The 23,618-nt window shown below is 52.8% G+C and overlaps 1 protein-coding gene across 3 annotated transcripts; it reads right to left on the bottom strand.

Moving 5' to 3' along the window:
- Positions 1 to 9,089: 9,089 nt before the first annotated feature.
- Positions 9,090 to 22,396, bottom strand: MAG (myelin associated glycoprotein). 3 transcript variants are annotated; one of them, XM_081806733.1, is made up of 12 exons: positions 22,292 to 22,324; positions 20,171 to 20,230; positions 19,625 to 19,693; positions 19,080 to 19,448; positions 17,584 to 17,880; positions 17,214 to 17,471; positions 15,789 to 16,049; positions 11,909 to 12,196; positions 11,457 to 11,553; positions 10,571 to 10,670; positions 10,269 to 10,307; positions 9,492 to 9,600 (listed from the first exon to the last, which is right to left on the bottom strand). In XM_081806733.1, the coding sequence occupies exons 3-11, from the start codon at positions 19,668 to 19,670 to the stop codon at positions 10,281 to 10,283; spliced, it is 1,743 nt and encodes a 580-aa protein (XP_081662859.1). In that variant the 5' UTR covers positions 19,671 to 19,693; positions 20,171 to 20,230; positions 22,292 to 22,324; the 3' UTR covers positions 9,492 to 9,600; positions 10,269 to 10,280. The 3 variants fall into 3 exon arrangements, with proteins under 3 accessions (XP_081662860.1, XP_081662858.1, XP_081662859.1); XM_081806734.1 differs by lacking the exon at positions 10,269 to 10,307 and having other exon boundaries at positions 9,090 to 9,600; positions 19,625 to 19,715; positions 22,292 to 22,396; XM_081806732.1 differs by lacking the exon at positions 10,269 to 10,307 and having other exon boundaries at positions 9,090 to 9,600.
- Between the last annotated feature and the right edge of the window lie 1,222 nt (positions 22,397 to 23,618).

The following is a 23,618-nucleotide window of genomic DNA, read 5'->3' as shown; positions in this document are numbered from 1 at the left end:
CAAAATATTAGCAGATAGGATTCAGCAATATATAAAAAGAATTATACACTATGACCAAGTAGCTATTATTCCAGGGATGCAAGGCTGATTCAATATCTGCAAATCAAACAATGTAATCATATTAATGGGATAAAGAATAAAAATCAGATGATCATATAAATTGTTGTAGAAAAAAACATTTGACAAAATTCAACACCCATTTGTGACAAAAACTCTCTGAAAACCAGGAATAGAGAGGAAATTCCTCAACTTGACAATCTGTAACTAACCTAAAAAAAACCCAAAGCTAATATATCAATACTGAAAGACTGAATACTTTCCCCTCTCAGACTGGGAACAAGGCAAGGATGCCCACTGTCACCACTCTACTCAGTGTAGTACTGGAAGTTCAGCAAGGTTGCAGAATACAGGATCAATACAAATATTAGTCACTTTTTTTATATTGACAATGAACATGTGGAAACTGAAATGTAAAATACAATTCCACCTATAATGGCTTTTTAAAAAATAATTAGATGTAATAAATATAACAAAACATATACAAGAAAATGACAAAACAGTGCTGAAAAAATAAAAGAAGACCTAAATAAATACCACATTCATGAACTGGAAGACTAAATACAATAAAGATGTCAATTCTCCCCAAGTTGACAAGCAAATTGCATGCAACTACTTTCAAGATCCCAGCAAAAGTTTGTGTAGCTATAGACAAGATTATTTTAAAGTCTATATAGAAAGACAGAGAACTAGAATAGAACATTTCTTTTTTTAAGTTTGTTTATTTATTTATTTATTTATTTATTTATTTATTTATTTATTTATTTATTTATTTTAGAGAAAGAGCATGTGCGTGAGCAAGGGGAGAGGCAGAGGGAGAGGGAGAGAATCTTCAAGCAGACTCCCTGCTGAGCGTGGAGCCTGATGGGGGGCTTGATCCCATGACTTGAGCTGAAATCAAGGGTCAGTCACTCAACTGACTGAGCCACCCAAGTGCCCCTAGATAGAACATTTCTGAAGAAGAATAAAGGGGTGGTCACTCTACTTGATTTCAAAGCTTATTATAAAGTAATATACAGTAATCAAAACTGTCTGTTATTGGTGGGGGGAATAAATACATAGATCAACTGAATGAACTAAAGAACCCAGAAATGACCCCAAATAAATGTGGCCAACTAATTTTTTATAAAGAAGCAAAAGCAATCCAATGGAAGAAATATAAGTCTTTTCAACAAATGGTGCTGGAGCAATTGGCTATATCCATAAGCAAAACATGAACCTCAACCCAAACCTCACACTTCATACAAAAATGAACTCAAAGTGGGGATCATAGATTTGTATGCAAAACATTAAACTATAAAACTTTTAGAAGGTAACATGGGGGAAAATCTTTGGGACATAGGGCCTGATGAAGCATTCTTAGACATGAGACCAAAAGCATAACTCCTAAAAATCTATAAATTGAAATTCATCAAAATTAAAAATTTGTGGGTTTTGTTTTGTCTTGCTCTGTGAAAGGCCTTGTTAAGACAATGAAAAGACCAACTACAAACTGGAAGAGAATATTTGCATATCTAGAATGCATATATATAAAGAACTCTCAAAACTCAACATTAAAAAAATAAAATTAGATGATGGTGTTAAGCCTAAAAATAAACCAGTAAGGTATTTTACCAGCAAAAATCCATGCTCAGGAACAAGAATTGCAATGCGGGACAAGCAAGCTATGGTAAAAGGCATAGTCCAACAAACAAAGGAGAGGAACGCTATTTTATGGACAAGGAAGAAGTTAAAAGAGGTTGTTTGGAATGCAAGTCTGTTGGAGAAAAACACAAGTCCAGGGTGATAACAGTTTCTCATTGGCTGAGTTGCAGGGGTAGTTGATTTCTTGTAGGAAATGTACATCTTTTTTCCCGTTGGGGCCTGTAAATTGAGGATACTTACCTGTTGAGAATTCTTCTTTTGGGGTCTATAGTTAACCATTCTTCCTGTAATTGACATTGAGTGGAATGGCTCCCCCTTTTAGCTTACCCTTCTAGCCTCCCTGCTCCATTTTAGTGAGGTTTTTCTTCATTAATTTTCACAATGGGAAAAAGACATGAGGAGACATTTCCCTGAAGATGACATATATGGATGGAAAATAATTATATAAAAAGATGTTCACACTGGGTGTTGTATGCAACTGATGAATCACTGAACTCTACCCCTGAAACTAATAATAAAAAATAAATAAAATAATAAAAAGATGTTCAACAATCACTAGCCTTTAGAGAAATGCAAATTAAGATCACAAAGAGGTAATACTACCACCACACCTATTATTGTTAGACAGCTAAAATAAAAAACAGTGGCAATATCAAATGCTGGAAAGGATGTGCAGTAACTGAATCTTTTTTTTTTTTAAAGATTTATTTATTTATTTGAGACAGAGAGAATGAGAGTACATGAGAGGGGGGAGGGTCAGAGGGAGAAGCAGGCTCCTCGCTGAGCAGGGAGCCCGACGCGGGACTCGATCCCGGGACTCCAGGATCATGACCTGAGCCGAAGGCAGTCGCTTAACCAACTGCGCCACCCAGGCGCCCAGTAACTGAATCTTTTATATATTGCTGGTAGGAATGTAAAATTCTCCACCCACTTTGGAAAACAATCTCAAAACAGTTCCTCAGAAGGTTAAATGTAGAATTACCATATAACTCTGCACTTCCACTCCTAGGTATATACCTAAGGGAAAAACATAACCACCCAGAAATTTGAACACAAATTTGCATAATAACATTATTCATAAAAGCCAAAAAGTAGGAACAGCCCAGGTGTCCTTCAAGTGATGAATGGATAAAGAAAATACGGTATATCCATACAATAAAATATTTGGCAATAAAAAGAAATAAAGTACTGATAGATGCTACCACACAGCTGAACATAGAAACATTAAATTAAAAAGGATGATCACAAAAGACCACATATTGTATGATTCCATTTATATGAAATGTCTAGAAAAAGAAAATCTATAGAGATGCAAAGTAGATTTAATGGTTGCCTAGAGCTGGGTGGGGGTGCTGAGAGGAAATGGGAGCTGACTGCTAATGGGCATGCGTTTACTTTGGGGGTGATGAAATGTTCTAAAATTGATTGTGGTTGAGAGTGCCTGGCTCGCTCAGTCAGTAGAACATGAAACTTGATCTCCAGGTCATGAGTTTGAGCCCCAGGTGTGGCATGGAGTTTATTTAAAATAAAACATTTTAAAATGATTGTGGTGATGGTTGCACAACTCTGTGAATATAAACCACTGTGAGCATAAAACCACTGAAGTGTACACTTTAAGTAAGTGGATTGTATGGGCAGTTAGAAAATGGGCAAAAGTCATGAAGAGACATTTCACCGAAGGGGATACACGGATGGCTAGTAAGTACCTAAAGAGATGTTCAACATCACTGGCCATCAGTGAAATGCAAACCAAGACCATGATAAGATATCACTACATAACTATTAGAACAGCCAAAATAAAAACTAATGACAATACCACATGTCAGTGACAGATACAGTGAAACTGGATCATTCATACATTGCTGGTAAGAATATAAAATGGTACAGCCACTTGGGAACATTGTTTGTGAGTTTCTTAAAAAACAAAACAAAAAAATACACCTACCATATGACTCATCAATTGCATTCCTAGGCGTTTATCCCCCCAAAATGAAAACTTATGTCCACACACAAACCTTTACACAATTGTTCACAGCAGCTTTATTTGTAATAGCCAAAAACTGGCAGCAACCAGCATGTCCCTTAGTGGGTGAACAGTTAAATTGTGATCCATCCATACCATGGAGTAGCAAGAACAGAGCACAATATTGATAATGATTCTGAAGGGCATTATACTGAGTAAGAAAAAAAGAAGTCAAGCTCAAATGGTCACGTAACATATGATTCCTTTTATGTAACATTCCTGAAATGACAAAATGATAGAGATGGAAAACAGATTGCTGGTTGCCAGGGGCAAAGGGAAATGGGCTTGACTATAAGGGAGAGCCTTGTGGTAAGGGACTAATTTTGGATCTTGCTGGTAGTGATAGCCACATACATCTAGACATGTGATCAAAGGACTTGGAACTGTACACACACTGTACTAATGCCACACTCCTGGTTTTGATACTGTACCATCTTTGCGTAGGATATGGGCACACTAGACACTCTATCTGTGCAACTTCCTGTGAATCTATAATTATTTCAAAATAAAAAGTTCTATTTTTGCAGCTTCCTGTGATTCTATAACTATTTCAAAATCAAAAGTTAAAATCCCCAGCAATCCCAGTGGGGACTCTAGCTGGGGGACAGGGTCCCAAAGGTCTCTGACAAGAGACCCACTGGGGACTTAAATCCCTGATCATCACCTAGGAGTGCCTGAGGCCTCTGCTGGCATAACTCCAGGCATTGCTTACAGTCTTCTAACAAGAGGAAACTGGGCAATAGGCTCATGGACGTGCCTCGACTTCTGGAGGCCAAAGGCTTATGGAGGAGGCCAGGGTGGAAGCAGGACTCTGTGACTTTGGTGCCTTTACTCGTCCTTCCATCTTTTCCTCCAAAGAGGTAGATGGTCTCCATTTTGGGTGACCAAGTGTTCTAAATACTTTCTGCAATCGATGATTCCTTCCTGTTGATGATTCTTCCACTGGCGCCTATAATTGACAATTCTTCCTCTAATTGACATTGGGTGGTACGCCTCCTCTTCTGTGGCGGGTGACCACTATTTTGGGTGACATCCCACCCCCCCAACCGGGGAGGCAGTGGAACCAGGCAACTAGGTGCCCCCTGTGAGTCATGTGACCCCTCCGAGCCTCCTCCCCAGGACTATAAAATGAGAAGAGTAATAGCACCTTCCTCACAGGGTTAGTGCAGCTACACATGTGACGCGCTCAGCTGTGGGCACAGCTTATGACAAGCATGTGATAAACAGAACTGGGTTCAAATCCCAGCCCTGCCAATTGTCAGTGGTGACATCCTTCAGTTTCCCTTCTAAGGGAGATGATGGGATCGGATATTGGCAGGACTGACCTGGTGGGTGTGGCATGAGAAATCATGAGCGCAGCAAGCACTTTGCACAGTGGCTGTCATAGAATGAGTGCTCTGTCACAATGAGCTGTTAGTATTATGGACACTGTCACTTGCTCTGCTTGACCAACAGTCCTTGGTGACGTTGAGTCACACACCTCTGGCTGCTCAGCTCTAGCCTGGGCTTGACAGAGAGACCCTATTGTTTCCCTCCCATTATCCAGGGAAGATATTCTGGGCAGACCAGACTCTGGGATGGGGGTGGGGGGTGTCTTCTGTTTGGCTGCTGCCCTGCCTGTGAGGCCCGTGAGGCCCGTGAAGCCCGTAAGGCCCGTGAGGCCCATGAGGCCCGTGAGGCCCGTGAGGCCCGTGAGGCTGAGGTTGTCTCCTCCTGTCCAGAGAGCAGGCTGGAGTTAGAAGCCAGGAGGGTGGGGAAGAGAGAGGCTTGTCTACTCCTGAGTGGTGCTATGCGTCCCCAATCCTGGCCCAGGGGAGGACGCTTGGGAGTAGCCCCCCCTGGCCTGGAGCCCTTTCATCGATGAGGATATCAGAGCTGCCTACTGCAGGCACTGTCCTCAGAACAGGATTGGGCGCCACCAGGGATGGCTTGTCTCAGCCAGAGCTGACCTGGGAGGTTGGCGGGAGAAGAGGGAAAGGAGATCCATGTTGTCATGACCCTGGCCTGGTGCCTGGGCGTCCTCCTTCCTACATGGGGTGGCCTGTCCCTGGCAACACAAGACCTGCTCCGCTCTACGCGAGCCCAGCCAGACGTCATCTCCTGCATCTGTCCCCGTCTCTCTGAGCCACCATGCCATGGGTTCTGACTCTTCCTCAGCTTGTCATTTCCCAAGGGAGGGGTGCCAGCAGCCTGTTCCTGTTGACGGGGCCCGAGTAGAGCACACTCGTGTTCTTCATGAACTTGTTCCTTCCACCATCTTCAACAGCTGAGGAAGTGGCTATCTTGGACTCCTCTCTTTCCCTCCCCTCCTGCTTTAGCAAGCTCCATCAATTCCTCTTACGAAAGAGGTCCTGACCTGTCCACTCTCGTCATCTCCACTTCCTCTCTCTTGGTCTCCTGAGCCCTTTGCCTGCATCTGCTGAGCAGCTGTGCTCATTGTCCCCACAGGTGTCAGCGGGGTCTTAGAAACCTCAGCCCCTCTGAAACATTCCTCTGTGTCTCATCCTCCAACGACAACCCAGTTCACTCTGAGTAAAAGCCTGAGCCCTAACCATGGCCTATAAGGCCTTCTGTGATCAGGCGCCCTTGGGCAACTGCTCTGGTTCACCAGCCCTGTCCAGGCATGCTGGTTTCTTTCTTGTTCCTGAGCATAACAAGTGCATTCCCACCATGGGCCTTTGCACCTGATCTTGGCTTTTCCCTGCATCTACATTTCTCAGAAATGGACAGAATTTCCTCCCTTGCTTCCTTCTGCTCTCTACTCAAATGCTCTCTACTCTTTCTAAAACAGCACATTCTGGCCCAGCACGTTCTGTCCTATCCTGCTTAATTTCCTTCTTAGCACGCTCACTATCTGACCAACACTTGTTTATCTGATTATCATCTGTCCGTTCCACAGGATGTCAGCTCCGTGAGGTCAGAGTGTTTCTTCTTGGTCACTGCGGTATCCCTAGAGCCCAGCATAGAACTGGCACGTAGGAGGTGCTCAGTAAATGTGTGTTGATGGAACAGATGAATTCTCTCCCAGGAGAGGGGTGGAGTGTGACACCCTGAATTTTGGTCCTCCTTGTGTGTCATCAACTGAATGCTAGTCCCTCCTATGAGATGGGTCTTTGCATCAGATCACTTCATTTTTCCTGAACTTCAGAGTTTTGCCTATGACTTTCAGGACTTCTGTCCTGTCTGTGAACCTTTATTTCATACATCTCTTTAAATTAATTCACTTGATAGATTTTTTTTTTTAAGCTTAGCCTCCTCCTAAGCTTTTATTTAAAAAAAAAAAATCACCAGTTTGGTATGCTGGTGCCCTTTTTCTCTGATACGTGCTAAATGAAACATACGTATTAGCATAAAAGTTGCTGTCCCTTCCTCCTGGGATCAGCTGGCTCATCAGCATGGTGCTCGGGTAGTGCTTTGGGCAGCACAGGGTTACTTCAGTCCCTCATTATTGACACTGCTGTGCTCCTCAGGGCGAAGTCCTTAGGGGCATTCCTCCCAGGCCAGACGTGCTGGAGCCAGGGTCTGTTGTCAGAGGACAGGTGTGTCAGGGCGGGGTCCCTGTGCGTGTGCCAGGGATCCAGTGGAGATGGCTCCTGGAGCTGCTGTGAAGCCCCTACTAGTCTCTGCCCCATCCCCGACCACTCTCTGGCCTTGTTTTCAGCTCCTGGAATTTTGCCAAATATGTTCCCACTTGGGGCCCCCATACACGCTGTCCCCGTGGGACTTTCCTGTCAGTGGGATGCCTCCCCTGACCCCTGAGACCCCAAGACACACCTCCATTCTGCGCTCTAGAAGCCCCCCTTGCACTGGTCTCGGGAGCAGGTATCACAGGTTGCAGTTGGGCATTATGCATGAAGCCATTGGTTCAATGTCCTCCTCTCTACAAGACTGAGAGAGCCCCGCGAGGAAAGGGCTCGGGCAGGCCTCGGGGTCTGTCCCCTCCCCGCCGCTCCTAGCCCCACTACCAGCTTCAGCTCTGCCTTGCTCCTGCAAGGGACTTCCCAGTCCAGCTGAGGCAGCCTCATCGCCTTCCCTCCCAACATGGTTTGGTTAGTCCTGCCTCTCAGTCTTGACTGTGGCCTCTGTAGTATCCTCTGCCTTCTTCAAAAACCAACTCTGTTCAGGAGCTGTAACCACACGGCAGCTCTACTCTTAGGGTTCCCTCAGGACCCTTCGGCCCATGAGCTCCCGGTGCTTCTCACCAAGATGGCGGAGCGCACAGTGGTGAGAGCTGTGGGCTCTGGGCTTAAGTTGGGGCTGTGCAGTTATCAGCTGGGGGACCTCAAGGAAGTGATTTAACCTCTGTGCCTCAGCTCCTCTGGGTTTGCAAATGTCAGTGCATCAGAATCACCTGGAGGGGCCCCACCCCAGCATTCCTGGTTCCTGCAGTCTGGCGTGGGGACTTGAGAATCTTATCTTTTTTCTTTTTTCTTTTCCTTTTCTTTCCTTTTCCTTTCTTTTCTTTTTTAAGATTTTATTTATTTATTTGAGAAAGAGCACACACGAGCGAGGTGGAGGGTAGAGGAAGAGGGAGAAGCAGACTCCCCACTGAGCAGGGAGCCTGGTGTGGGGCTTGATTCCAGGACCCCGAGATCATGACCTGAGCCAAAGGCAGATGCTTAACCATCTGAGTCACCCGGGCGCCCCGAGAATGTGCCTTTCTAACAAGTTCGCAGGTGATGTAGATGCTGCTGGTGCGGGACCCCACTTTGAGAGCCATTGTCATACTAGTTAGGGAAGGTAAGTGGAGATTAATTAATGTAGATCAGGTAGAACCATGGGGCACATAGCAAGTGCTCAGCAACTCTTAGTTATTAATACCATTTGTACCGGAGAGTCTGGCCCTCTTCAAATTGCCAACAGGGGTTATGGAAAAAAAGAACTGAGTCCAGGGCCTGGCCACTCTGTTTCCTAGCTCTGGGATCCTAGGAAAATGACCTAGCTTCTCTGAGCCCCAGTGTTAATCTTCACAGCATTGTCCCGTCCCTTCCCAGGATGGCCTGAGCTTCCTGAAGGGGCTCCATACACAGCTGGTGCCTACTTAATGTTTCTTGAACCAAAAAAGTAAAGCTGGAAAGGCTGGAGCTGCGGAGTATGGCATGAATGTGAGAGATGGCAGTCAAACCAACACAGGCCCACGAAACACCCCGACCTGCAGGGGACAGGAGGGGATGTGAGTGAGTGAAGGGGCCAGACCCAGCCCACAGCTGCCAGCTCAGAGTGGGGGCAGCTTCAGGGCGGTGGCCTTGGGCTCAGGGCTAGAATTCTTGGGCCCTTGTCCCCACACAGGACCTTGCAGAGGGCAAGGAGAGGGGTGGCAGGCTCCCCTAGGATGGATCAGAAATCATCAGGATCTAGACAGGTGCATGGCTTCATGGCCTTTATTTCAGTCCCTCTGTACAGGTCCTGGGGCCGGGTGTGGAGACCAGGCAGGGGGTAGCAATAAATAACATGGATGGACAGACGGAGCTCCCCTCCAGACAGATGAGGTTAAAGGAGGTTAGAGAGGAGCCACAGTGCAGGGTGGGTGCTGGTAGGGCCGGGGGCAGCTGGGAAGGAGGGGAGGCCAGGCCCCCAGGACCTCACTGTCACCTGCCCCCTCCCTTTCCTGCCCCAGCCCCACCACTCTGAGGAGCAAGAGAGCCCATAGCCAGTAGGGGCCAGTGAGGGTCCTGAGGGAGGGGTGGCCACACAGGCTGCCCCCAGCTCCCTCACTTGACACGGATTTCAGCATACTCGGCCAGCTCCTCTGTCAGGGTGTAGCTGTCCTTGGTGGGTCGTTTTCCCAGGTCCGAGTGAGAATAGCTCAGGTCCAGCTCTGGGGGTTCCCCCCGAAGGCCCAGCAGCCTCCTCTCAGATCCCAGTCGCCTCTCACTCTATGAACAGAACCAGCCCATTAGAAGGGTCTTGTGCCACCTTTTTCAGGGGCAAAGGCTGCAGTTACTTGCACCCACACAGCTCCAGAGTTGAGTCCCAAAGCCCCGTCCGTGTAGACCTCCTTTCTCAAGGCACGCTGGCGCAGCCTGGGGCCTTTGTCCTTGCTGGTGCTCCATGCACAACAGCCTCTTCTTTGCTAAGCCTGAGAGTCATCTACAAATCCAGGAAGCCCTCTTCAACATAGGAATTTGGGGGGGCACACGATTCAACCCATAGCATCTTCGCCGATTAAGGCCACCTGGTCGGGATCCCGCCTTTCCAAATGTGTGTAAGTGCCTGGCTCTGGACGGCCTTCCCCTATGTTTGGGTCTGGGGTGGCTCCCCTCCTCAATCTGGGAGATCCTTCAGGGGTGACTTTGGCTTCCCTGTCCTGTGTTCCGCCCCGCCCCCACCCCTACAGGGGGCCTTTGGACACAGACACAGGACAGTGGCCACAGATAAAAGGGAGCAGCAACAGGACAGAATAGACAAGGCCAGGAGGGCTGGGCAGAGTCAGACTTAACCAGGGAACATCCTGGATGCCTGACGAGAACGCACACACATGCACGCCAACCCCGAGGCCCGACAAGGGCCCAGAGGTGGGCACATTGAGGCCCCTGGAACCTACCTCCTGGGGCGCTCATTCCAGGGTAGAGACCTCTCTGGACTATTGGAGAAGGAAATGCAGTCATAGACCCAGGTGGAGAGGATGGGGGCTGCCCTCCACTGAGTCCCTCAGCCCCCTTTGCAGGATCAGCCTGAGCACCGCTCCCAGCCCAGGTACAGCCACCCTCCGCACCTCCTCCCTTTCCCTTCTGAAGGGACCAGCCTCCCGTCTGCCCCTTGGCCTCCCAGGCCCTCCCAGGCCCTCCATGTCCTTGGCACCCAGTTTCTCCAGCTAGTCTGGAACCACAGGCCTCTGGCCCTCACCTCATACTTCTCTGGCGCCCCAGAGATGCGGAAGTCGCTGCTGAACAGGACCGGGGGGTTGTCCCCCGCCGAGAAGCTGGGGCTCTCTGTCACATTCTTTCTGCAGAGCAGGACGTGTCAGCCCCAGCAGGAGTCCCAGGCCTCCCTCTCCGCTCCCTTTCTGCACCCCATCTACCTTAAGAGTTTGGCTCAAGGGACCCCAGGGCTGTTCCCACCCATCTCTCTAAGACAGGGTAGGTGGCCTCTTCAGAATGACCAGCCTCTTCCTGTCCCCCACTGCCCATCCCTCCATCTAGTCCCTGGTCTCTGCCACTTTTGGGGAACCCAGCCTGGCTTCCTAGGGTTCTTTCCATGTGCTCTGGCTCTGTCAGCCCCTCTTGCTACCAGGATGTGGAGCAGAAGGATGAATTTGTTTTCAGGGCAGCTGATGTGTGTGTGCCACAAGGAGGAAAAACAGCAAAGGTATGGTAGGTGGGTGTGGTTTGGGGCTGGGGAGTGTGTTTGTTGCCGGGGACGATGTGTGTAATCACCCGGGCCCTGGAACCAACTGTGACCGACCCTGTGGCTACGAGCCAGGGGTAGCTGGCTTTCCCGCATCGCACCGCAGCGTGTGCAGGAGGGTTCCTAGAGGCCAGGAGGCTATGGCCACAGAATGTAGAGACAAGGTAGCCAACAGGGAAAAGTGCTGCGCCTGGGCACTGGCCCACCCTTACATGTTAGCAGGAGCCTCCTCCATGCAGCCAAACATCCACAGAGCAGAATCGCCCTCCCACACACATGCAGGACTGCCCTCCCTCGCCCACCTGCTGCCTCTAACTGACCTCCCTGCCTCCCCAGCCCCGGGAGACTCCCTGCCTCCCCAGATGAGCCCTGACAGGCCACTCACTTTCTGCGTGTCTGGGTAATGTAGCAGACGATGGCAATTAGGATGGCAAAGGCTACCACGGCTCCCACGGGGCCGATCTTGGCCCACATCAGGCGGTCTGAGGACAGAAGACCCAGGCACCCTCAGGAATGCTGGTGGTAGTGAGGACACCCTGGGGTCTTGGGAGATGGGCTGGGGCAGAGGTAATGGTGAAAACATTTCCGTAGCTGGCATGGCCTTGCACTGCCTGACTGGCCTGGAGGGCTTAGTGGCCAGAGGGTCCAGGCAAACATTAAAGCGCAGGCAACCCAGGGCAGCCTCTCCTTACCAACTGGAAAGGGCATCTTTACTGCTTGATCCACCTGCGTCGCCTGACCCGTGCTTGGTGGCTGATGCTCAGCCTCAGGGAAGCCTGGATTCAAGAGAAGCCCCCTCCACCCCCGTGGCTCCCAGCCCCCGATCACAGCACTCACGGGCTCCCTGGAAGGGCAGCTCCAGGCTCTTGGTGCCGTAGAGGTTGTGGGCCGTGCAGATGACCCGGGGAGGGGCCTGGGCCTGGCCCCGCAGCGTGAGGATGCTGGTGAGCAGGAGGCCGCTGCGCTCCGAGTACACGAACTCCCGCTCCGTCTCGTTCACGGTCACATTGCGTGAGGGCAGCTCGAAGGCCACGGACGGCTCTGGGTTGGATTTCACCACGCACAGACACTGCACTGTGTCCCGGGCTGCTGCGCAGTGGGACTCCAGGAGGATCAAGGGGGCAACTGCAGGGGCAAGAAGGACCAGGACTCAGGGGACTGGCGCCAACTGGAGGCTGAGCCTTAGGGGACTCCTTGACGGAGCAGGTGGTAGCTATCTCAGAGACGAGCTGCATTTCCCCCTTTGCACATCTCTGGCTCTACTCAGATGACATCTCTTTCTCTGACCACTCACAGAAATTGCACCTCGCTTCACCAACCATTTGCTCCCTGTCTCACTTGGGTTTTGCTCCCCAGCACTTATCCTACCCATGTGAGATACCCATACAGCTGGGATCTTGCCTCCGTCAAGTCAGGCTCTCGCTCTGCCTCCACTCTGTCCCCACTCTTGGAACGCGCCTTTCACATAGCAGATCTCTGTGAAGACTGATATGGGCTATTGAGTCCTGCCGGCTCCCCTCCCTGGCCACCTGCAGATGCCCCTGCTGACTCCATCGAGCCCCCTTGCACCCTGACTGTCCCCCCTTCATGGGATCCTCCACTGCCACGGGCACCAACCCCCGCCCTCCACCCAAGATCATTGTGTTGAGCTTTCCTTTGCTGCCATTTATATTACAAAAATGGTACTGGCCTGGTTTTTGTGGGGTTTTTTTTGTTTGTTTGTTTCTTTCATTTTCTAAAATATGATACAATAGAACATCGAATGTTGTTTTTAAAAGTATATTCTCTTTCCCTCCTGAAGAATCCAGCACCAGAGTCTGCTGTCTCTAGACTGAGCCCTGGTTCTCAGTTCCGACCAGAACCCTACTTACACACGGCCAAAGGACCCTCGGGCCATCTACCCCCACTTACTTTCAATTTCCGGCAAAAAAAAAAGAATATGCAGGTAACAGTGACGGGCCAGGGAGTCACGTGGCTGGATTCGACCTCGAGATGGTTCCAACTGGAACCTCAATTTGTACTTGCGTCTAAATTTAGTAAATTAAAAATATATAGCCCGAAATCTGTTCAGGCAAACATGCACTATGCTTGTTGTAGTGTTAGTGAATTAACACCCCACAGAGTAAGTGAATAATGACAAGCCTGAACCAACAGCTATTAACATTTTTTTAGAAACCCTTTCATTCAAGACTGCACCCCTACTGCTCTGGTGAGAGTGTCCGCCCTCTATCCCTTGCCGCCACCCTGCCTGCATGTGCTTAGTATCTCCGCAGCTTCGCAGGTGGCCTGGGAGACCTGGGAACTGACCCTTTACAGACCCCCAGTCCCACAAAGAATGGGGAGTTTGGGGTGGGACAGCTTTGGCTTGAAGCCCAGCTCTGCCATTTACTGGCCCCGATCAGGCCATTAGGCTTCCCTAGGCCTCCAAGGTGGAGTTTTCATCTGTGCAAACAGGAGTATTGGTCCTTTTTCGCAAGGGCCTATGGGAACTCTGAAGCCAGGCTCACAAGTGTGATATAAAGGCTTAACATTCCTCCCAAGGATTCAGGATGAGAAAAATGAAACCATTCCAGCAGGGGGAGCACGTGAGCAAAGCCTTGACCGCAGGCACTTAGGACGGGCACCGAGCCTGGAGTCCAAGGGAGAGATTAGTGGGAAATTATTTACGGAGCACAGAGGATGGCTCAGGTGCTGTTGGGCGCTCAGCATAACGTCCAGACTCTTCACAACCTTCTCTGGGGTAAGCTACGGTTATCATATACCCATTTGCCGATGGAGAGACTCAGCAAAAGTGAAGTCACTTGTCTGGGATCATGCAACAAGATGGAAGACAGAGTGGGGATTCTGACCTGGGGCAGTTCAGCTCTGTCTGGTGCTGGACACCAGCTCACACTTCAGTTTCCTTCTCTTAAACTGGGGTGAAGAACAGTCCCTCACAATCATGTTGTGGCGAGACCAAAATAGGTCAGGATGCGCCAAGGGCTCAGACTAGTCCCCTGCACACGAGCACTTAGTAGAGGTGAGTACCTTGCTGCATGTCCCTCACCAAGCTGGATCCTGGTTCAGCGATGGTTCAGCGAGTAAGAAGGAAGCCCCACACTAGGGGCACCTGCCATTGTCGGCGAGGGGACACAGACTTCAGGGACAGAGAGGAGCCTGAGGGATGCCGTGCCCAGCAGCCTGAGACCGGGATGATGATAATGCATATCTGCCTCACAGGATGACCACACGGGCTCCACAGAAGAACACCTGCAGAGCTCGGGGTCCTGCCCAGAGCAGACCACGAACGACCGTTTGCTGCACAGGAGAGCCTGTGACTGCCCATGGACGTGAGACGCTGCGGTGTTCGTGCTCGGGGGCCTCCATCCAATTCTCAGGGGACTCTCTAACCCTCCGACTTAAAAGGCCACTGGCTGGGGGTGTGACAGGGAAAAGGGGTGTAGCAGAAGGAGGAAGCTGGGCCCAGGAGGGCGAGGATGGAGAAAGCAGAACACCCCACAACTCATGATCACCGTGGGTACTGCGAGCAAGCAGAGGCTGGGAGGGAATGTGCCCCAAAGCGAAAGGTTAGCACAGCAGTGCGTGGCCACCCCTTTGCCTTGCAAGGTGGCACTCCAGAAATAGTCTGTATCTACCACGTAGTGATGATTACCACATCCAAAGTACTGAGTAGGCATGGGTGCTCAATACCGTCTGGGGACCACTGTAGGTGGATTAATGGAGGCGGGGAGTGGTAAAGTATGGAGACTAGTGCCAGAGGCCGGGCAGGAGCTGAAGAGGAGGCAGAGGAGATGGCAACATGGAGGTGACATTCCAGAGGGAGTTGCTGCAGGAGATGGAATGGAAACCGCAAGCTGGGAGCTACAGCCCCGCGCACGGGCTGGGGTCGAGATGGGGGTGGGGGTGTTGGCGGTGTCATCCAGTGGGGAGGTCGGGACAGGTGGTGATTGCCAGTGGAAGGTTGAGCTTCATTTCCAAGACCTCCAGGCTTTCTATGTGCATCCATCCCGTTGATCTGGCTATACTGCATCTGTTAATAAGCTTGGTGTCCTCTTGGTCCTCTCCCCCATGTCCCCCAGAGTCACCCTGCCCTTGGCACATAACAACTGCTTGATCAGTGTATTCTGATGTAATAACATAGGATGAGGTCAACCATGGCAGTACAGAACAGTGGAGCCAGACTGTCTGGATTTGAACCGTTCTCTAGCTGTGTGACCTTGGGTAAATGGCATAACCTCTCTGGGCCTCAGTTTGCTTCTCGGGAAACTGGAGACAGTAATAGAACCTCTCTCCTGGGAATGTCATGTGGATCAATTGAGTGGATCCCCGTACAAAGCTTCCAGCAATGCCTGGTACATAGCAATGCAACTCAAGGGTTAGATGTTGTGGTTATTGGTGAATGCAAAGGGGTCAGAGGCCACAGGATCCAGAAATCTCCTTGGTCAAAAGCACACCCCAGGATGTGGGAACACAGTACTCTCAGGTGGGACTTCCAATTTCTTGCTGTGGATTCAGCTTCCCTCCCTTGCTCATTCTCATCTACTGGTGCAAAGCTGACCCTTGGTTGGGATGCATGGATGCTTCCCAGTAACCCAGGTGCCCCCACTGAACCATCCACTGAGACAGGGAATGTGGAAGGAGATCAAGTCCAGCTGGCTCTCAGCAGGACAATGGGAGAGGAGCGGGGGGGTGGGGGGGGAGTGGGGGGGGTACTCACATTCCACGGATAGGTTGAAGGTGGTGGCCCTCTGGCCATACTGGTTCTCAGCCACACACCAGTACTCTCCGTCATCCTCTGGAGTGACGGCAGGCAGCTCAAGCTGCAGCTCGCTCTCGTAGATGACCGTGGCCAGAATCTGCTTCTCCTTGAAGATGGTGAGAATAGGATCCGGGTTGCTCTGTGTGGAGCACAAGATGGAGACCGTCTCCCCCTCCACGGCCACCATCGTCCCGTTCACCATCGGCTTCCGGGGTGCATCTGGGGGGGGCAGGACAGAGGGCGCCAATGGTCAGAAGCCAAGGGTGCCTCTTCTGCCAGCCAACTCCCACCCCCAATGTGACCCCATATACCCCAATCTCAGCACACTGGCTCAGGATGGTTCAGGTAACCCCTGTCTGGCTATCCCGTTTACAAGAACAGGGGCTCTGTGGTCAGAGCGCTTGTGCTCGAATCCCAGCTCTACCCCTTACCAGCTGGGTGTGGACCCATGTCCTAACCCCTCGGGGCCTCATTTCTCTTATCTGGAAAATGAGCTTAATAATAGTCCCAACCACACAGGAGCCACTGAGAACCTATGGGACAGGCGCTGTTTTAGCCTGAACAAAGTAAGATGAAGATTCCCAACCACCTGAGTGGACACTGTGTTAGTAAATAAATGTAGTTGGCAAGATGGGGATAAGGGCTTTGTAGAAAAGGAAACGTGGTATGGGAAATCAGGGTATTTGGAGTTTTAACTAGGATGGTGAGGGAAGGCTTCCCTGAGAAGAGAAGAGGTGGGTCGGGGCCAGCCGTGGGGATGTCCGGGGTAAGCGTATTTGTGGAAAGCTCTCAGAAACTGCTGAGTAAATGTTGGCCGCAGCTCTCATTATTATTATCCACAGCCCTGGGCATTTTGCCTCAATAAATATTTGTGAATGAATGAATGACCTCTCCTTGGTTCCTAACAAAGAACCTTATCTGACCAGCCCGTTGTTCCCCGCCCTCCCCGGGGGACTCCAGAATGTACACAGTGTGCAAGGGTCTGGGTGAGGTCTGGGGTCCCTTCGTCCCTCTCCCTACAGCTGCACTGGGGCTCATTGGGAAATGCGGATTTCCAGGGCCCAGATCTACTCCTAGACCAGCCAAGGCTGGTCTGAAGGAAACGGAGTTTCACTGGCTCCCCTGGGGGACAGGGACCCATCTGTCTTCGCACCTCGTCTGGGGGATGAGAGTGGTGCGCAGTAGGTGTTCATCAGATACTTGTGGGACGCAGGAAGGAACGCCTTGACCCGCAGCCCTCCGCTCCACCTTGGCCTCCACCTTGTTTGTGGCCTGGGGGGCCCGCCCCCGCCCCCCGCCCAGCTCCACCAGCCCCCTGGCTCCGCCGCCTGTCTCCCCTCCTCTGTCCGCCTGGGGCCGGTGCGGGGCGCGGGCGCCACTCACACATGACACTGAGCCCCACGGTGCGGTTGTCCTGGCCGTAGGCGTTCTCTGCCAGGCAGGCGTAGACGCCGTCCTCCGCGGGGGTCACCTCTTCCAGATCCAAGAACAGGCTCTCGGCCACGGCCTCCCGGAGCACCGTGCCGTCCCGCATCCAGGTCAGCAGCGGCAGGGGGTTGCTGTCCGCCCCGCAGAGCAGGCTGACGTGCGAGCCCTCGATGGCTTCCACCGAGGCATTCATCTCCACGATCACAGGGGGGTCTGAGGCCCGCGACACAAGGACGGGGTGGGGGTCAGCGGGCTGGGACCGCAGACCCCGCCCCCGGCCCTGACCCCGCCCCCGCCCCCCGCCTCGCCCCGCCCCCAGGCTCACACTTGACGTCCAGGCTGGCATAGCCCTCGAACTGCAGGGTGGTGTTGGGGAAGGAGGCCTGGCAGCCCAGCCGGTGGCCGTTGGCCTCCCTAGTGGGCACGAAGTGTAGCAGTGACACCTGCACCCAGGTGCCCTCGTCCTCGCGCAGCCGACCCAGCACCGCGGGCTCCCCCAGCCCTTCGTGGCCCAGCCAGCTGAGCTCCGGGCGCAGCTCTGGGCAGTTGTCAGGCACCATGCAGCTCACCTCCACTTCCGAGCCTACCACCACCTCCGGGGGGACCACGATGTTGGGGGTGTCTAGATGAGAGGGGGGAACAGGAGGGTTGAGGAAGCATTCTTGGCTCCTGGTCCCCTCCCCATCCTTGCATACAGAATTCCCTACAATCTTCTCTCCTCCTGGTTATCCTTCACCCAGAGGCCCTCCACCATCCGACCTCAGATGGGTAATAATGAAAATAACAATATAATGGGCTGAGTACTTTACAGTGTTTCCCTTGCCAGTCCTTCCAGCCATGCCAGAAGGTGGGTAATGTTATTTTGCTCATGTTTTAGATGATGAAACTGAGGCCACAGCTAGTGTGGAGTAAAACTGAGCTTCAAACTCTGTCACTCTGGTTTCATCATCTGAGCTCTGGATACTGCGCTGTAACCCTGAAGAAACTTCTTTCCCCTGTCTGCTTTGGTTTATTTTCCACTTGTGTGTGTGTGTGTGTGTGTGTGTGTGTGTGTGTTATGTCCTGGAGATACATGTCTAGCTGTACCATTGGGGTCTCTTTCTGCATCGGGGCTGTAACCTGGCTCATTTGGACTCTGTGCTGATGGGGAACCCGAATCTAGGGACTCCGTGCTATAGGGCCTCTCAGGAATTAGGCGGCATGCCCCACTCTGCCAAATCTGGCCCAGAACTGCATGTTATTTGGCCTAAACTTAGGATTTGTTTTTAAAAATCTGAATCAGCAGCCAATGTTTAGGAATTAGGAGATTACACAGAAAAACACACAGTTCTGGTTTCTCTTAAAAATTCAGACTGTCTGAGAGCAGTATCTCCACATTCTCCCCCAGCACTGGTTACCCAGAACCAGGCATTGCTCTGCACACTCCACAAGGATTCACTCATTGAACTGTAAGTGCTATTCTTATTCCCATCTTACAGAAGAGGAAAACAAGGCCCAGAGACATTAAGTAACATGCCCACAGGCACCCAGCTAACTCAGGGATCCTGAGGCCTTACCCCTAACCCCTGGGCCCCACTGCTTTCCTTCCAGTTATTTCTAGAAGAGGAAGAGCCCTCATTTTTCCTCTTGTTTGGGGCCCTGCTTTGCCTATTTCTGTCATCTACCTGGTCCGTGAGGGCATGGGAGTTTGCACCCCCCAGCCAGACTGAGAAATCCCTGGCCCGGCCATCCCAGACCTCCCTGGAAAGGCTCTGGGGAGGACTTGGCGCCCCCCCCCCAAACCCCCCGCCCACTGCATGCGCACACCCTCTGGGGACTCACTGATGATATCCAGGACACTGTGCTCTGAGAAGGTGTACTGGTTGTAGCCCCCTAGGTCCCCGCGGAAGTAGTACTTGCCGCCCAGCTCGGGGCTGAGGCTGCTGAGCAGGAGGGTGCAGTTACGCAGGCCCAGGTCCCCCAGGAGGCGGCTGCGGCCCTGAAAGCTCTCATGCACGACTTGGGTTCGAGACTTGAAGACCACCGGGGGATAGTTTTTCGGGTAGGGGCTGTTGAAGTACCAGACGCCATGCACCACGGCTGGCCGCAGCTCATCAGGGAAGTCGAAGCGGCAGGGGATGGAGACGCACGTGCCCTCGAAGGCAGAGATGGAGGAGGGCATCCAGGCACCCCAGTGACCCCCTCGAGAGGCTGTGGGCAAGCAGGACCACTGAGGGGGAGGGACATGTCCTTCCCCGATCACCACGCCCCCCCCCACACTCCCATCACCTTCCACCATGCCCCTGGGGGCTGCAGGGACCCACAGAAACAGCCCCAGCCCACTCAGGGGCCAAGGCCCCAGGATCCCCCGCACCCCTAGCCCTTACCTGAAATCATAATCCAAAACAGCGGCAGTGTCGTGAGGAAGATCATTTTGTCCAGCAAGTGAGCGACAGCTGGAGAGGGGAGAGGAGAGCACTAAAGGCGGGGGGAAGAGGTGAAGGGTGCCTCTGGTAAGGCTTCAGGAGGGGGCCTGTTCAGAGGTTGGCTGCTGCCAGTATCATTATTTGGAATTACAAACATTTCTAATGCATTGACCATGCATCAGGCCCCAGTGCTTGACTCCGCTGTATTAATTCATTTGGTCTCTTTGAGGTAGGGGCAGTTAGAACCCGCATGTTATAGCTGCGGTCCAGAGAGATTAAGTAATTTGCCCAAGGGCACACAGCTGGTGGCCATTTGCCTAGCTCCGCGTCTGCAGACTTAACCACCAGACTGCCCTGTCTCTACGTTGTAGTGACATGCTGATAATTATCTTCATCGCCATCGTGCCCCTGGGCGTTTCCAGAAAGTAAGGACAGAGCCGGGGCTGGACCGGCCACAAGAAGCAGGGGAAGCCAGGGGGAAAGAGAAGTTGGAACCCTGCCCCTCACCTCAGTCTCCCTGAGTTGGGAATGCCTTCGGGTCTCACTTGAAGCTGTCAGCCAGCCAACCTGGAATGAGAGCCAGACAGGTGCAGTGCCGGCCGCCCTCTCTCCGTGTCCGCTCTGAGTGGTGGCCCGCTGTAGGGCTGCCCACGTGGTCTCCGCTGCCCGGGGATGCTTGGGACCTTCCCACACAGCCTGGAAGCTGCAGTCACAGCCCGCCCGCCCCGAGCCGTGATGGCGAAGAACTTTGGGGAGGAAAGGGGAGCAGCGGAGTATTGGGGTGGGGGGGGAGGCGGGCTGTGTGGTGAGTGGGGTGAGGGAGCAGATGTCCCACGGCGGAGGCCTGGGGGTGGCGGGCAGGGACCCAGCCCATCAATGACTGGGTTTCACAGCATCAGCATTCCCAACATGCCGCGGGAATTCCTGCCGCCCTCTCCCACCCCACAGACAGCCCCTGGTGTCCCCACCCTCAACAGAGGCCAGGGCCCGGGACAAAAGAGCCCTGTTCCCTCAGGGTGAGGGTGCCTCAGCCTGGGGGGCTTCTCGGGGTAGGTGGGATGAAAGAAGAGTCGGGCGCTCCTGGCTGGGCCTGGAGCGGGGCCAGGAAGGAGCCCAGGGTTGGGAGCTCGTGAGTCCCTGGCACCCGGCTGCTCTGTGGGTCGCGTCAGGGTCGAAGCCAGGGTTTCAAGTGGCCGCCTTCCCTGGCCTTGGCCGCCCTCTTCCCACGGACACGGGCGAATGCAGTCAGACACATGCAAATGCCGGTCTGAAATGTGACAGATCTAGACCCAACCAGAAGGAACAGGCTCACACAATAGTGATGCAGGCGCACACCTGGGCAGGGCAGCAAGCCCCCTGCACCTGCAGATACCCTCCACACACACACACACACACACACACACACACACGGTCACAGAAGCGTCCCTGCACTGCCCTGCCTCCCGCCCACCACCCCCCAGGGCTGACACGGGCATGCAGGCACACACATGGACCCGCCTGCAGGCCATGCGCACAAAGACACACGGACCTGCGTACACACACTGGGAGGCAGCCAAGAACGGACCCACCCAGACACAGGCTGATGGACACACTGCAACAAGAAGATACGGGACACAGGCGAGGGCCGGTTACAGGGCCCTGGCAGACTTGTGACACAAGCAGGTAGACCACCCGTTCGTAATGGGGGCTGAGATGGGTTCTTAGGGTGGGGGCCAGGAAAGTCTTAGCTGTTACGGTGAGCTGTGACTCTCTAAAGGGCCACAGTACATAAACGTATGTACTGTACGTCTATGGTCGTAAAATTTCATGGTGGGAATGGGATTAGGAAAAATAGCTCTAAAATTATTCCTTAGCGGGGTATAATGAAAACAAGGTTGGGGCGCCTGGGTGGCTCAGTCGGTTAAGCGTCTGCCTTCGGCTCAGGTCATGATCCCAGGGTTCTGGGATCGAGCCCCACGTCGGGCTCCCTGCTCAGTGGAGAGTCTGCTTCTCCCTCTCCCTCTGCCTGCCTCTCTGCCTACTTGTGCTCTCTCTCTGTCTCTCTGTCAAATAAATAAATAAAATCTTTTTAAAAAAAAAAGAAAACAAGGTTGAGGAGCACTGATGTAGATTAAGACTCACCCAGGGGAGGTGTGTGCGTGCACATGCACGCGAACACACACACACCTGTCATGCACCCGGGTGCTGACACTGTCTCACACATAGCTCACTGCCCCCACCCCCTCACAGATGGCAGGATGCAGGTGGATGATCACCTGCCCATCCCTCTGCTCTTCATCCAGCCCCCCTCACCCCCAACCCTGCCATCTGGCCCAAACTTAGAAGCCCCAGGGCAGCTGTTACTGCAGACTTTCCACCACAGGGATGCTGAGAAGAGCCCTGCGTTCTTCCTCTCTGTGGTTCCTTCCCTAAGCCCGGTCACTGTCCCTGCCACGGTCCCAGCCCGTTCCCCAAGCCGTCCTGAGCAGCACCCTGCCCCATCCTAAACTAGGGGCAGTTCCCAGTGACCATCCATGGCCCAGAGCACCTTGTCTTGCACATGCTTCTGGGCATCCTTTGCTGCACCCTCTCAGCCCCAGTCCTCGACTCTCCGCCTCATGGCTGGCCCCTCTTGGCTGCAGTACTCACTTGGATGCTCTTGCTTCTGCACCCTCTGCTCCACCGGCCCCGCTTACAGTCCCCTGGCCTCCCAGGGTCCAGGCCCCACTTGCCAGCCCGTCCCCTCCCCCTGGGTGCCAGGGGCCGCCTGCCTCCAGGGCCCAGCTCCTCCCTGCCCCCGAGGGAGGGGGGCACAAAGGGGCCCTTGTCACCACTGTTGGAACTGGGCAGCCTGACGCCTGGGTTCTACTAGCTCCTTCCTGGAGGGGATAGGGGGAGGCAGCCTCACTTGCTCTCCCCTCCTCCATCACTGTGCACCCTGGTTCTGGGTCCCTGGGAGGGTCTTCTAATGTCTCTGGAAGTCTCAGGCTAAGAAACAGAAAGTGTTGTTCTCATTGTCTAGGGAAATTTGGTGGCCAGGACAGGTATAACCTCGGTCCCAAGAGGCCACAGAGGGGGTGAGCAGGAGACGGGACCTGCCCACTCTTGGCTTCAGCGTCACCTCCACCCTCTCTTGAATCACTTCCCTGGGTCACGTTTGGTGCCCACATCCTGGTCTATTTTCCAGACTCGTCTTGCTGTCAAAAATGACCTTATGCATTGATTGTCTCCTCTCATAAGAACATGATCTCCAGGAAGATAAGGGCTTCGCCCGCTGATTTCTAATCTATCCTGTTTGTAGAATGGCTCCTGGCACAGAGTTAAGCTTCATAACCACAGAGTTGGTGCACACATTGTTCCTCAAATACGCAGCGGCACCTTCTGACCGGACACCTTTGCACTCGTTCCTTCCTCCTGGACAGGCCTCCCCACCCCATCCCGCAGCACTGGTTACCCAGTGCCATGGGCCACAGCCTGCACATCCTGTAGGCTTCCAGCCTGGATGCCACTTCCTCTGGAAGCCTGCCCTGCCCCTCTCACCACGCCAAGCCCCTCCATTCAAATGCTGCCCCGTCCTTCCATGGCCCTCAGCGCGTTTGCCGACTGCACTCCGGGGGGGCCTCCTTCCCCACCAGCACGGGAGCTCCCAGAGGGCAGGGTTTCTGACTGTCTGTCCGCTTCGCCCTCTGTCCCCTAGAACAGTGCCTGGTGCACAGTGGGGCTTATCTAGCGCCATGCTTACTCTTTGAGCTAGGTGAGGACCCACTGTGTGCAGATTCCACACTCCACAGTGACCCTCCTCCCAGCCCAACCCCGCCCATTGATCATGACCTTTGCATGGTGCTTGTGTGGGGGGGGGCGGTGGAGGGAGCTGATGGTACTGTGACCAAGTGTAGTAATGGTTTGACCATGAGCTGCTCAGTCACACTGGAGCATCTTCTATCCTCCTTTAGGCCGGAGCAGTTTTCGGGGAGTG

The sequence above is a fragment of the Leptonychotes weddellii genome, chromosome 16, assembly GCF_054177405.1.
Source record: "Leptonychotes weddellii isolate Sample4059 chromosome 16, ASM5417740v2, whole genome shotgun sequence".
NCBI classification, from domain to species: domain Eukaryota; kingdom Metazoa; phylum Chordata; class Mammalia; order Carnivora; family Phocidae; genus Leptonychotes; species Leptonychotes weddellii.
The sequence above is the reverse complement of the archived record's forward strand: the minus strand, read 5'-3'. Positions and strand labels throughout refer to the sequence as shown.

Bases quoted from the DNA above. Each gene is read 5' to 3' on its own strand.
- MAG (XM_081806734.1), bottom strand. From the start codon at position 19,670: ATGATCTTCCTCACGACACTGCCGCTGTTTTGGATTATGATTTCAG. The intron at 17,881-19,079 runs GTGAGTCCCCAG...CCTCTCATCTAG, and splicing joins CAGTGTCCTGGATATCATCA to ACACCCCCAACATCGTGGTC. The intron at 10,671-11,456 runs GTGAGTGGCCTG...CCTGCTCTGCAG, and splicing joins ATTACCCAGACACGCAGAAA to AAAGAATGTGACAGAGAGCC.